Source organism: Petaurus breviceps, unplaced genomic scaffold (genome assembly GCF_028583685.1).
Source record: "Petaurus breviceps papuanus isolate PSGF00001 unplaced genomic scaffold, PetGlider_PUasm1.0 140, whole genome shotgun sequence".
Taxonomy (NCBI): domain Eukaryota; kingdom Metazoa; phylum Chordata; class Mammalia; order Diprotodontia; family Petauridae; genus Petaurus; species Petaurus breviceps.
In genome coordinates, this window is record NW_027185698.1 from 43,044,231 (window position 1) to 43,056,971 (window position 12,741).

Here is a 12,741-nt window from a genome sequence, read left to right on the forward strand (position 1 = left end):
TTCTTTCTTTCTTTCTTTCTTTCTTTCTTTCTTTCTTTCTTTCTTTCCTTTATTTCCTTCTGACTCCAGGGTCAGTGCTCTATTCGCTGTGCCACCTAGCCGCCCCCTCCTTGTATGTTTCTTAAAGAAAATTAGATTGTTGGGGTGCCCAGGTATTGACCCATACTCAATGCTTACAAGGTTGCCATTGCTTTTAATAAGCTAGAGTTTATTCCATAGATGTCCCCAGGTATTGGCATACAAAGAAGGGAAACATGAGGAGAATACAGCAACAGCAAGAGGAAACTGTGACAAAAGTTTTCTATTGGCTAGGGGGCCTCTGGTCTGAAGTCACAAGAGGAAAAGCCTTCTCTTGGTTGTGACAGGAGAAAGGCCCAATTGTGAAACTGCTTTTTGGCTGTGTTAATTTTCTCCCCTCTTATTCCCAGTGTCCTGCTCAAATTTTTCCTTAGCCCAACCCTCTTACAAGAACTTGCACCCAGTATCCATTAGAATAGCATCATGACTTACTGTGGTCTACACCAGCTTGTGGAGAATTTAATTCCCAAAGAGAACCTTTTTCTATAGGAGGGATTATATTTTTCTTCCTTGCTCCATAGGGTATAACTAGAATCAATGAGCAGAAACTACAGGGAGATTAACTTCATTATAAGTAGTTCGGGGGCTTTCAAGAATGTAATGGCTGAAGAGCAATTTGGAGCTATGCCCAGAGGGCTATAAAAATGTGCATACCCTTTGACCCAGAAATACCACTTCTAGGGCTGTATCCCAAAGAGATCATACAAGTGGAAAAAAGACCTATATATACAAAAATACTTATAGCAGCTCTTTTTGTGGTAGCAAAGAATTGGAAACCAAGGGGATGCCCATCAATTGGGTGAATGGCTGAACAAATTGTGGTATATGAATGTAATGGAATGTTATTATGCTATAAGATATGAGGAGCACATGGATTTCATAATAACCTGGAGAGACTTATATAAACTGATGCTTCGTGAGGAGAGCAGAACCAGGAGAACATTGCACACAATTACAGACACATCATATCTATGGTGACTGACTTTGATAGAAGGGGCTCATCTCAGTAACGTAAGATTCTAAGACAACTCCAAAAGACTCATGATGGAAAAGGCTAGCCACATCCAGAGAAAGAATTATGGATAAATACTGAAGCAAATTATTTGCTCTCTCTCTTTTTTGTTTTGTTTCTTCTTTCTTGTGGTTTTCATGGTTCTTTACAACTTGACTGTTGTGAAAATATGTTTAATGGAAAGGCATATGTAGAACCTATATTGAATTGCATGCTGTCTTGGGAGGGCAAGGGTAGAGGAGAGGGAGGAGGAGAAAATTTGGAACTTAAAAACTTGTGAAACTGAATGTTGTAAACTAAAAATAAATAAATCTAAAAGAAAAATAATAAAATTTAAAAATATGCTTTAAACTGCACTAAAAAAAAAAAGAATGTAATGGGATGTCTCAGGACATAATATAATGAATCAGGAGCAGAGACAGGACCAGAATTCTGGTCTCTTGACTTCCATTCGGCCCCTACACAGTAACATGGATGCTCAAGGTCAGCTTGTGTCTCTGGTTGCTGTGTTCCTTTTCCACATATAGAGCCTTCAGGGAGATCAGAAACTTGCCAGTCAGGATTTCTCATCATGGCTCCCCAATATTGCTATTGCTGCGTGGGTAGAGGCCATAGAACCCAACCCTCTGTTGCACATGCTTAGAACACACCAAATCCTTGTTCATTTAGTGGGCCTGCCAACCCCAGACTGGAGAAGAGAAAATTTAGGATAACGATTGCTATCTTCAAATATTGCTTCTTGTAGAAAGGTGACTTGTTTCTCTTTGCCTCCAAAAGGCACCCCTACAAACAATATGTGGAAATCTAAGAGGCACAGACTCCAGTTCAATGCAAGGATAATTTTCCTGATAATTGGTGAGGTCCCCATCACTGGAGGTCTTTAAGTGAATGGCCAGTTGTTGGGGATAGGTTAGAAGGGATTTCTGATCAGACACAAGTTAGATTAGATGCCCTCTAAGGAATGTACTTTTCAAGTTTGAGTTTCTGTGATTCTACGATACTCCTCTCTTTCCCTTTCCCCATACCTCTCATCCCTAGTACTAAAAAGACATCCTTTCTAGGAGAGTACCTGCGAAGTTCCTTCTCTGCTTTATGTTGGTACAAGGCCTCCTCTCTGTAGAGTGCTGCAGTATTGAGTTTCACGGGGATGTTGTCAGGCTGTCAGAGAAAGGAGGACACAGAACTTGCTTTAGTCATGTGAGTCACAATGTTTAGGACCTGAGTGCTTTCAAAGGAGAAAGAAAGCTGAGGCTGGCATTTCTGTCACCTTAGATCCCATTCCAAGCAGAGGCACAGATGGAGCTTGAAGCTTGAATCAAAAGCTCTCAGTGGACAACTGCTGACAATGTTGTCAAGGCCTGCCAGATGAACTGAAAGTTTTTAGTATTTTTCTTGACACAGAGGGCACTGAAAATTCACAGGAACATGTGGTATGGGGGGAGATCATTCCTCTGACCAGCCTGCCCCACAGAGGGCTCTCTCTCTCTCTCTTTGTGTCTCTCTCTGTCTCTGTCTGTCTGTCTGTCTCTCTGTCTCCCACACCCCTGAAGTAATAAAGCATTTTCAATTTGTGCCATCCATTTGTCTCTTGGTGTGGACTGTCATCTATTAATTATCTTTTTCTGGGTAATGGTTTCTCTCTCTTCTGGGAGCTCCTTGAGGTCAGGGATACTGTCCTGTTGTGCCTTTATATCCCCCACAGGGTCTAAGGCAGTGTAAACACTTAGTGTTAAGGAAGGATTTGGTGATTAATTTGTTACCAGATTTTGCAAAGGGAAATTGATAAGGAAAAATTATTACTTTTATTTATTAAGTGCCTACTATGTGCAAGGCATTTGCCATGTGCTGTGGATATGATGATGAAAAAAGACTTGCCTGTGCTATCAAAGAGCTCACAATCCATGGGGGAGAGCTTGCATGTGCACAGATAAATATGAGAGAAGGAAGAATATATGGTACAGGGGCAAAAGGGAGATCTAGACAAAATGTTCCAGGAAAATCTGAGGGAGGAGAAATCACTTTTAGCTGGGGGAATCTAGGAAGTCTTTTTTTTTTTGGCAAGGCAATTGGGGTTAAGTGACTTGCCCAGGTTCACAGAGATAGAAAGTATCTAATGTCTGATCTGAAGCTGGATTTGAACTCAGGTGCTCCTGATTCCAGGGTCAGTTGCCACCTAGCTGCCATGGGGAAGCCTTTTAAAATTCCATCTGGAGGCAAAGCCAGGATGGCAGAATAAGGGCAAAGATTCACCTGACCTCTCCCAAATTCCCCTCCTAAAAACTTTAAAATAACACCTCAACGTGAACTCTGGAGAAGCAAAACCAACCAAAGTATGGGGTGAAGCAATATTCCAGCCCACGATGACCTAGAAGGTTAACAGGAAAGGTCGGCGTCACTGGGGAAAGAGTCCAGTGTATGCCACAACCAACAAGGCATCAGCGAGGCCCTGGGCCCGCGTACAAGGAAGCTAGGAATAGGCCACACCTGATACAAGCTAGCAGCAGGCCTTGTAGGAAACTGAATCAGTAGCAGCAACTTCCAGCACTCTCAGTCCACGAACAGTAAGGCTATGCAATAACTGGTCAGAAGGAGATTACAAAGGACCTTTTGCTAGGACTGAGTGCAGTTGTTGCATTGTTCATACTTGGTTCCAAGTTGCAGTCCCAGGTTGAAGAGGAGCATTAGCACATTAGAGTTCCCAGTCACAGGGAATGGTGTCCCTGGCCACAGTTCTAGGACAAAAAGCAGTACTTGTGGTTGCTCACAGACCAGAGTATGGGCTGGGAGAACAGTAACCACACTTTTCCTTAGATCACATTACCTTGAAAGAACTGAAAACTTACAGATTCTAATGACTAGATTTGAAAGCAATAGATCAAAAGACTTGAAGCTAGGAACAGTGCCCCCTCCATCCCAGAAGCAGAGCCCAACTTTAACATAAAGTTAAAAGTCAATAAATGAGCTGGAAAAATGAGCAAATAATAAAAAAAGAAACTGTCCATAGAAAGTTACTATGGTGACAGGGAAGTTCAAAACAAACTCAGTAGTGGACAACAATATCAAAATGGCTACATATAAAACCCCAAAGAAAAATGCAAATTGGTCCCAGGCCCAGAAAGAACATGGAAAAATCTTAAAAGGGATTTTAAAAATCAAATAAGAGAGGGAGAGAAAGAAATTGGGAAAAGAAATGAGAGTGATGAAAAAAGAAAATAACATTTTAAAAACCAGAAAAAGTTAAATGGTTAAAGAGGCATAAAAATCCACTGAAGAGAAGAACGCTTTAAAATTCAGAATTAGCCCAATGGAAAAGGAGGTTAAAAAAAAGTTGACTGAAGAAAGTAATTCCTTAAAAACTAGAATTAGACAGGTAGAAGCTAATGACTCCATGAGACATTGAGAAACAATCAAATACAATCAAAAGAATGAAAAATAGAAGACAATGTGAAATATCTCATTGGAAAAACAACTGACCTAGAAAATAGATTGAGGAGAAATAATTTAAGAATTATTGAACTAATAAGCCATGATCAAAAAAAGAGCTTAGACATCATATTTTAAGAAATTATTAAAGAAAACCACACTGACATCCTAGAACCAGAGGGTAAAATAGAAATGAAAACAACCTACCACTCACCTCTTGAAAGAGATACCAAAATGAAAACTCCTAGGACTATCATAGCCAAATTCCAGAACTCCCAAGTCCAGGAGAAAATACTACAAACAGCCAGAAACAATTCAAATATTGTGGAGCCACAGTCAGGATAACACACAATTTAGCAGTTTATTCATTAAAGGTTCAGAGGGTTTAGAATATGATATTCCAGAGAACAAAGGAGCTAGGATTACAGCCAAGAATCACCTACCCAGAAAAACTGAGTATAATCCTTCAGGGAAAAATTTATATTTAGTGAAAGAGAGAACTTTCAAGCATTCCTAATGAAAAGATTAGAGCTGAATAGAAAATTTGACTTTCAAATACAAGGCTCAAGAGAAGCATAAAAAAGGTAAACAGGAAAGAGAAATCACAAATGATTCAATAAGGTTAAAATGAAAAAAAATAGATATGATAGACGTCTGGAGAAAACTGAATGGGAATAGAAAGGAATATGCCTTTTTCTCAGCAGTACATGGAACCTACAGAAAAACTGACCATGTATGAAGGCATAAAAACCTCACAGCCAAATGCAGAAAAACTGAAGTATTAAATGCATCCATTTCAGATCTTAATGCAATAAAAATAACATTTAATAAAGGGCCATGGAAACAGACTGAAAATTAATTGGAAGCTAAATAATATAATCCTAAAAAAATGAGTAGGTCAAAGAACAAATCATTGAAACAACCAATAATTTCGTTAAAGAGAATGACAATAATCAGACAACATGCCAAAATTTATGGAATGTAGCCAAAGCAGTTCTTAGGGGAAAATTTATAGCTCTAAATGCATACATCAATTAAATAAAGAACAGATCAATAAATTTAAGATAGTGAAAGAGGGAAAGAGAAAATTAAAGAACAGATCAATGAATTTTTTAAAACTAGAAAGAGAACAAATTGAAAATCCCCAATTAAACACCAAATTGGAAATACTAAAGTCAAAGGAAAGATTAGTAAAACTAAAAGTAAGAAAACCATTGAACTAATAAATAAAACTAGAAGTTGATTTTATGAATAAACAATAAAATAGATAAACCATTGGTTAATTTGATTTAAAAAAATTAAAGAAGAAAGCCAAATTACCAGTATCAGAATGAAAAGGGTAAATTCACTACCAATGAAGAGGAAATTAAAGGAATAATTCAGAGCTATTTTGCCCAATTATATGACAGTAAATCTGAAAATCTAAGTGAAATGGATGAATATTTACAAAAGTATAAGTTGTTAAAATTAACAGAAAAAGTAGAATGCTTAAATAATCTTATTTTAGAAAATGAAATTGAATATTCCATCAATGAGCTCTCTAAGAAAAAAAAACCCAGGATCAGATGCATTCACAAATGAATACTACCAACCATTTAAAGAACAACTAATTCAAATACTATATAAACTATTTAAAAAACTAGGCAAAGGAGTCCTACCAAATTCCTTTTATGACATAAATATGATGTTGATAACAGAATCAGGAAGAGGTAAAAACAGGGAAATAAAACTGTAGACCAATTTCCCTAATGAATGTCGATGCAAATATTTTAAATAAAGTACCAGCAAGAAGATTACAGCAATATACTACAAAGATCATATGCTATGAACAGATGGGATTTATACCAGGAAAGCAGAATACCAGTTCAATATTAGGAAAAGTGTCGACATAATTGATCATATCAATAACAAAACCAATAAAATTTATATGATTATCTCAATAGATGCAGAAAGCTTTTGATGAAATACAACACTCACTTCTATTAAAAACTCTAGAAAGTATAGGAATAAATGAAATTTTCCTTAAAATAATAAGCAGTATTTATTTAAAACAAGTATCATTTGTAACAGGGATAAACTAGAAGTCTTACCAATAACATCAGGGGTGAAACAAAGATTCCCCTTACCACCACTATTAGTCAATATTGTATTATAGCAATAAGAGAAAAAAAGAAATGGAAAGAATTAGACTAGGCAAAGAGGAAACAAAACTATCACATTTTGCAGACAATATGATGGTATACTTGGAGAATCCTAAATAATCAACTAAAAACAAGGTGAAATAATTGAAAACTTCAGCAAATTCTCAGTATGTAAAATAAATCCACACAAATCATCAGCATTTCTATAAATTACCAACAAGGTCTAGTAGTAAGAGATAGAGAAATTACATTTAAAATAATTATACACAATATAAAATACTGCCAAGGCAAACCCAGGAACTATATGAACACAATTACAAAACACTTTTCACACAAATAAAGTCAGATCTAAACAATAGGAAAAATATTAATTGCTCATGGGTAGGCTGAGTCATTATAATAAAAATGATAATTCCACCTAAATTAATATATTTATTAAGTGCCATAACAAGCTGCCAAAAATTATTTTATAGAGCTAGAAAAAGTAAAAACAAAATTCATCTGGAAGAACAAAAGGTCAAGAATATCAAGAGAATTAATGGAAAAAAATTTGAAGGAAGATGGTGTAGTACTACCAGATCTCAGACTGTACTACAAAGTAATAATCATCAAAACAATATGGTACTGGTTAAGAAATAGAGTGGTGGATCAGCAGAATAGATTAGGTACAGAATTCAGTAGGAAATAACCATAGTAAGCCTGTGTTTGATAAATGCAAAGATCCAGACTTTGGGGACAAGAACTCATTATTAACTTTTAAAAGCTGCTGGAAAAATTGTAGAGCAGTAAGGCAGAAATTAGCTATAGAACAACACATCATACCATATACCAAAATAAGGTCAAAGTGGGTACATGATTTAGACATAAAGGGTGATACCATAAGCAAATTAGGAGAGCATGGAATAATGTATATGTCAGATCTATGGATAAAAGAAGAATTTATTACCAAACAAAAGATAGAGATCATTATGGGATACAAAATGGACTTGGACTTGGTATCAGAAGACCTGGCTCTGAATCCTCACTCTGCCACTTGCAAGCTGTGTAATTTTAGGCCGGTTTCTTCTCCAATTTGGGCCTCAGTTGCTGCATCTTTAAAATGGGAATGGGGCGGTTAGGTAGCACAATGAATAGAGCACTGGCCCTGGAGTCAGGAGAAACTAAGCTCAAATCTGGACTCAGACACTTAACACACATACAAAAAAAACTAGCCATGTGACCTTGGGCAAGTCACTTAACCCCAATTGCCCTGCCCTTCCCCCTTAAAAAAAAAGCAAAAAAATAAATAAATAAAATAAAATGGGGATAACAGTGCTAATAATGTTCACCTCACAGTGCTGATGTGAGAATATAGCTTTGTAAAAAAACTGAAATCGGGGCGGCTAGGTGGCACAGTGAATAGAGAACTGGCCCTGGAGTCAGGAGGACCTGAGTTCAAATTTGGCTTCAGATGCTTGACACACTTACTAGCCATGTGACCTTGGGCAAGTTGCTTAACCCCAGTTGCCCTCCAAAAAGCAAAAACAAACAAACAAACAAAAAAAAAACTGAAATTAAAAAAAAACTTTAGTGATCACTTAAATTTAGGCCAGATAATAATGGTTCATATTCCTAGAGCACTTTCAGGGTCACAAAGTCCTTTCCCCAAAACAACCTTCTGACATAGTACAAATATTATGGACTAGCTGCATTTTATTGTTGAGGAAACAGGCATAGCAAGTTTAAGTGACTGGTTTAATTCAATCCCAGGAACCCAGCTTTTGGAAGGTTTTATGCTGTTCTCATGAAAAACGGTTTTCAATTGAAAGAAACTAGGAATGGGCAGCTGGGTGCCTGGGAATATAACAAAATAAATAACAAAAAGATTTGTTCTGTGAAGTTTGGATTCAATCAAAGGGCTGTACTTGAGGGCCTAGAGCAGCTACATGTGGCCTCGACGGCGCAGGTTCCCCACACTGTCTTAGCTGCCTAATGTGAGATCCTAAGTCCACAGGCTTCCCTAGACTGCACAGGGGTCCATGATGCTGAAAGGGTTAAGGATTTCTGCTTTAAGCTCTGGCCAAACTGAACAGTTCTGTAGTTTTTTGCCCCTCTGGACCTCCTAGAGCACTAAGATAGAACCTTCTGATGAACTCAGCATGTATCCTAACTATCTGGGGATGTGTCTGATCCCCTTGCTAAGCAGAGAGGTCTTCTCTCTCCGAACTGGGCACCCACAATAACTACTTAATGTCTGGCTGAACTGAAGTTAAAAGGGAGCTTTTAATTTTTTAAAATCACTCTCATTTTTATGTTTTTCATTTTACTCTCACAAGTATACTGTGAAATTACAATAACAATAGTTGTTATTTGAACCTTTTATCTTCTGCAATTCTGCAAAGCGCTCCCCTGTCTGTTCCCCTCTCTGACCTGAGGAATACCCGCTAGACAGAACAGCTATTATGATTGTCTTCTAGACAGATGAAGAAATTGAGTTACAAAGAGCTTCCCTACTAGCCCTGAGCAAGTTGGTGGCAAAGCTGGTACCACTGGAAGTCACTTAACCTTGGTTTTGCCTCAGTTTCCTCAACTGTAAAATGGAGATAATAACAGCACTTGCCTCCCAGGCTTGTTGTAAGGACCAAATGAGAGACTATTTGATGAATGGCAAACAATGGTAAGAATGAGGATGCCTTATCACTCGTTTTTAAAATTCTGAGTTTCATATTCTCTCCCTCCCTCCTCTCCTCCCTCACCCACTGAGAAGGTAATATGATTACCCACTGAGCATGTGAAGTCACAATGCTAATACTTCCAGAACACTTTATGGTTATAGAGCATACCACAAACCTTAGTAAATCCATTAGACATAAAACTTTGAGTCACAAATGTGAATTCAGAAAAATTCCCTCTTACCAAAAGGTAGAGAAATGAATGAATGAAAAAGCACTTATTAAGCATTTACTGTGTACAGAGCACTTGTGCTAAATGCTGGAGGGGGAAGGTATAAATACAAAAACTAGACTGTTCCTGACTTCAAGGAACTTACGTCATGCACAGGAGAGTGGGGATCAGGAAGCAGTGTTTTAGTGCAGACAAAGAGAAGCTTTTTGAACGAAGGAGTGGTCATTGCTCACTCTATGATGGCCACTCTCAACTAGGACTTCTGGTAAGCTGGAGGGTTATTCCCCAACTCTTTCTCCAACCACTCGACCAAAACAAGCTACTCAAAGCCAGCATCATCCTGAGTAGGATAAGAACTCTTGCTTCTATAGTATTTTCTAGCACACAAAGCATTTTTCTTACAACTATGTGAGAACAGGTAGTACATTTAAGAAAGGTGGATGCCAGGTCTCAGAGAAGGGAAGTGGTTTGGCAGAGCCAGCTTTGGACTTGGGTCTTCTGGCTTCAAATCGAGGATTTTTTCCATGACGCTACTTTTCCTCTAATGCAAGGGCAGGTATTGGATCTCAGTTAGAATGTTATAACCACGGTATCAAATCTAGGATATTCATTGTATTTAGAGTTGGAAGGACTTCAAGAGTCATCAACAGCTACTATAATCCTATGAATTTTCAGAAGAGGAAAACAGATCATGTTTTCAGAAAGATGTTAAAAATTGGGCCTCTTAATGGAAAAAATGTGTATGTTTGCATATATATGTACATATACACAAACACACATACACATAAATAAGCATATAAATACATGTATATATGCAAATTCAAATATATGTGTGTATGTATGTAAGTATGTGTGTGTTTTACATGAAATTTTGGAGAGCAAACTGGAATTATGCCCAAAGAGTCATGAAATTACCTATACACTTTGAGAAATACCACTACTAGATCTATTTCCAAAAATGATAAGAGAAAAAGAAAAAGAACCTATTTGTTCTAAAAAGGTTTATAGCAGCTCTCTTTTTGTGGCAAAGAAACAGAAATTGCAGGGATGCCCATCAAGTGGGGAATGGCTGAACAAATTGTGGTATACGATTGTGATGGAATACTACCATGCTATAAGAAATGATGAGCTCAATGATCTTAGAAAAACATGGAAAGATTTAGCACAAAATAATGAAGAGAGAAATAAGCAGAACCAAGAGAATATTGCCTACAGTAAAAGCAATTTTTTAAGAATGACTTTGAGTGAATAAGTTAGTTTTACTATGATAAAGAACCAAATTAACTATAAAGGACATATTAAAAAAAAAAAGATGCTCTCTGCATCCAGAGAACGAATTGATAAATGTATAGACATATGTATAGAATGGTTTTACATATATATGCATATAAACATACATGTGTATATATGCATATATATGTGTATATATCTATGTCTATACATATACATATATATTTGTGTCTAATGGTAGCCATCTCTAGGGTGGGGGGGAGGGGAGAAAAAAGGAAAAAAAGAAATTTGCCTGATAACTTTGTTGTATTTATTTAAAAGGAAAGAGCAAGTTATACATAGTAGAGTCACAGTTTCATATGCAATCATCTTTTTATTATAATATGTTATGGAAATACTTATTTTATTCCACAAACTGAAAATAAAATGAAATTTTAAAAATCTTCATTTTATTTAGCTTCAAGTCTTGAAAGTTATCTACATACCTTATAGAAGACCAAGGGGAGTTTTGATTTGGTTTTGTTGGATGCCTTGATCTTATGATCAGGTTTCTGATTCTGTAAGAATTTCAAAGGAGACGTTAGGAATTTCAAAGGAGACGTTAGTGTAGAGGTTTCTAAATGGATGCCTGAACACAAATGTTAGACCCAGGAATTTTACGTAGCTTCCACCAAGGAATCCAAACCCTCCTCATGAATACTGCCCATCACTTCATGGCCTCATTCTTCCAGTTCTGCAGATCTGCTCTTGGGGGGACTTATATCAAGGATTGCTTCAAGAAACCCTATCTAAGCCTCTCACTCTGTGGGCTCAACTGAGTCAGGAGAGGGCACTGACATACCTCGAGGGTGTATTAGTACAGAAAAGTCATGGGGAAACATAAGCACCCATTACAGATAGACCCAGGTTTGGGGAAGATGGGCTTCTCTGGTACTGCTTGTCTCTGTTGAAGCAACCAGTCTTCTGGCCTCCTGGTTCCTATGTGCTTGGGAAACTTTGCTCTTGCAGCATAGTTATGTAAAAACAACCTAGTACCAATTCATCCTGGCTTTGGGGTTAATCTTCCAATTCAGATACTCTCCCCTCTATACCTAGGCAAGGACTGCCCTTTCACTATCCTTTCCTAATAACAGGCATGGGTCAGGCCTGGTATAGGTAGAATATAATAAAACCCCAATACTTGTATGATGACCCCAGTGAAGTTAAGAAAAAAACCAAACAAAAATGAAAAGGAATCCACTGACCCAATGTGTCCAAAGCCATGCCTTGTCTGAACACAGAGCTTTTCTATGGAAGGTACACGATTTGGGGACATTATTCGTAGGCACTCAGCTATCAAGTAGGGATCACAAACTGGAAAAAGCAGCCTATGCTTCGGAACACATCACCACCAATGTAGTGGAGGGCTGTGTGGATGAAACCAGGATTCTGCTCAAGCTGGAAGTCTACGAGAGTATCTCACAGTCACAGGAATGAATACGGTATTAGGGGTCCTACAGGAAGTCTGAATGTTATTGTTCCCAGAAAGAGAAGAAAGAAATCATGAAGAAACAATTAGGGAACAAGATATAGGAAGTAATCTCCAGCTAGAAACAAGTCATCCTAGAATCTGTCCTGAAATCCTGCATAGTCTTGTGTATGTCAGGATGCCCAGAGGAGATTGAAGCAATTCCAGGCTTTGCCAGACTCCTAAAGATATATGGTCTCTCTCCAAATTCTGGTTCCTAATGATTGATTTGTTCATGTGATGATGGATATCTGGGGCCTGGCACTCTGTGTGAGTTTCTACACTCAGATGAATTTATTTCCTGTATCTTTTGCCACCTTGGGGCTTTGCCACAAACTGACAAGATGGGGGTGCCCAAAGTGAATAGCTTAGCATGGTCCCAGACACTGCAGGACCATCAATCTACAGAAGGAAGATTCATTCTGTAGGACTTAGCTCCCAGGCTTGTGAAGGGTGGCCCTCTTGCC

General features: G+C 37.8%; 1 protein-coding gene across 1 annotated transcript in view; it reads right to left on the reverse strand.

The window, feature by feature from the left end:
- CFAP99 (cilia and flagella associated protein 99) overlaps positions 1–12,741 on the reverse strand; it is a 172,609-nt gene that overhangs the window by 32,867 nt on the left and 127,001 nt on the right. Inside the window, exons 9-10 of the mRNA XM_069073304.1 lie at positions 11,253–11,324; positions 2,160–2,248 (exon numbers count right to left, since the gene is read on the reverse strand). Of these exons, the coding sequence (XP_068929405.1) occupies positions 2,160–2,248; positions 11,253–11,324 (161 nt within the window). The remainder of the gene's footprint in view (positions 1–2,159; positions 2,249–11,252; positions 11,325–12,741) is intronic.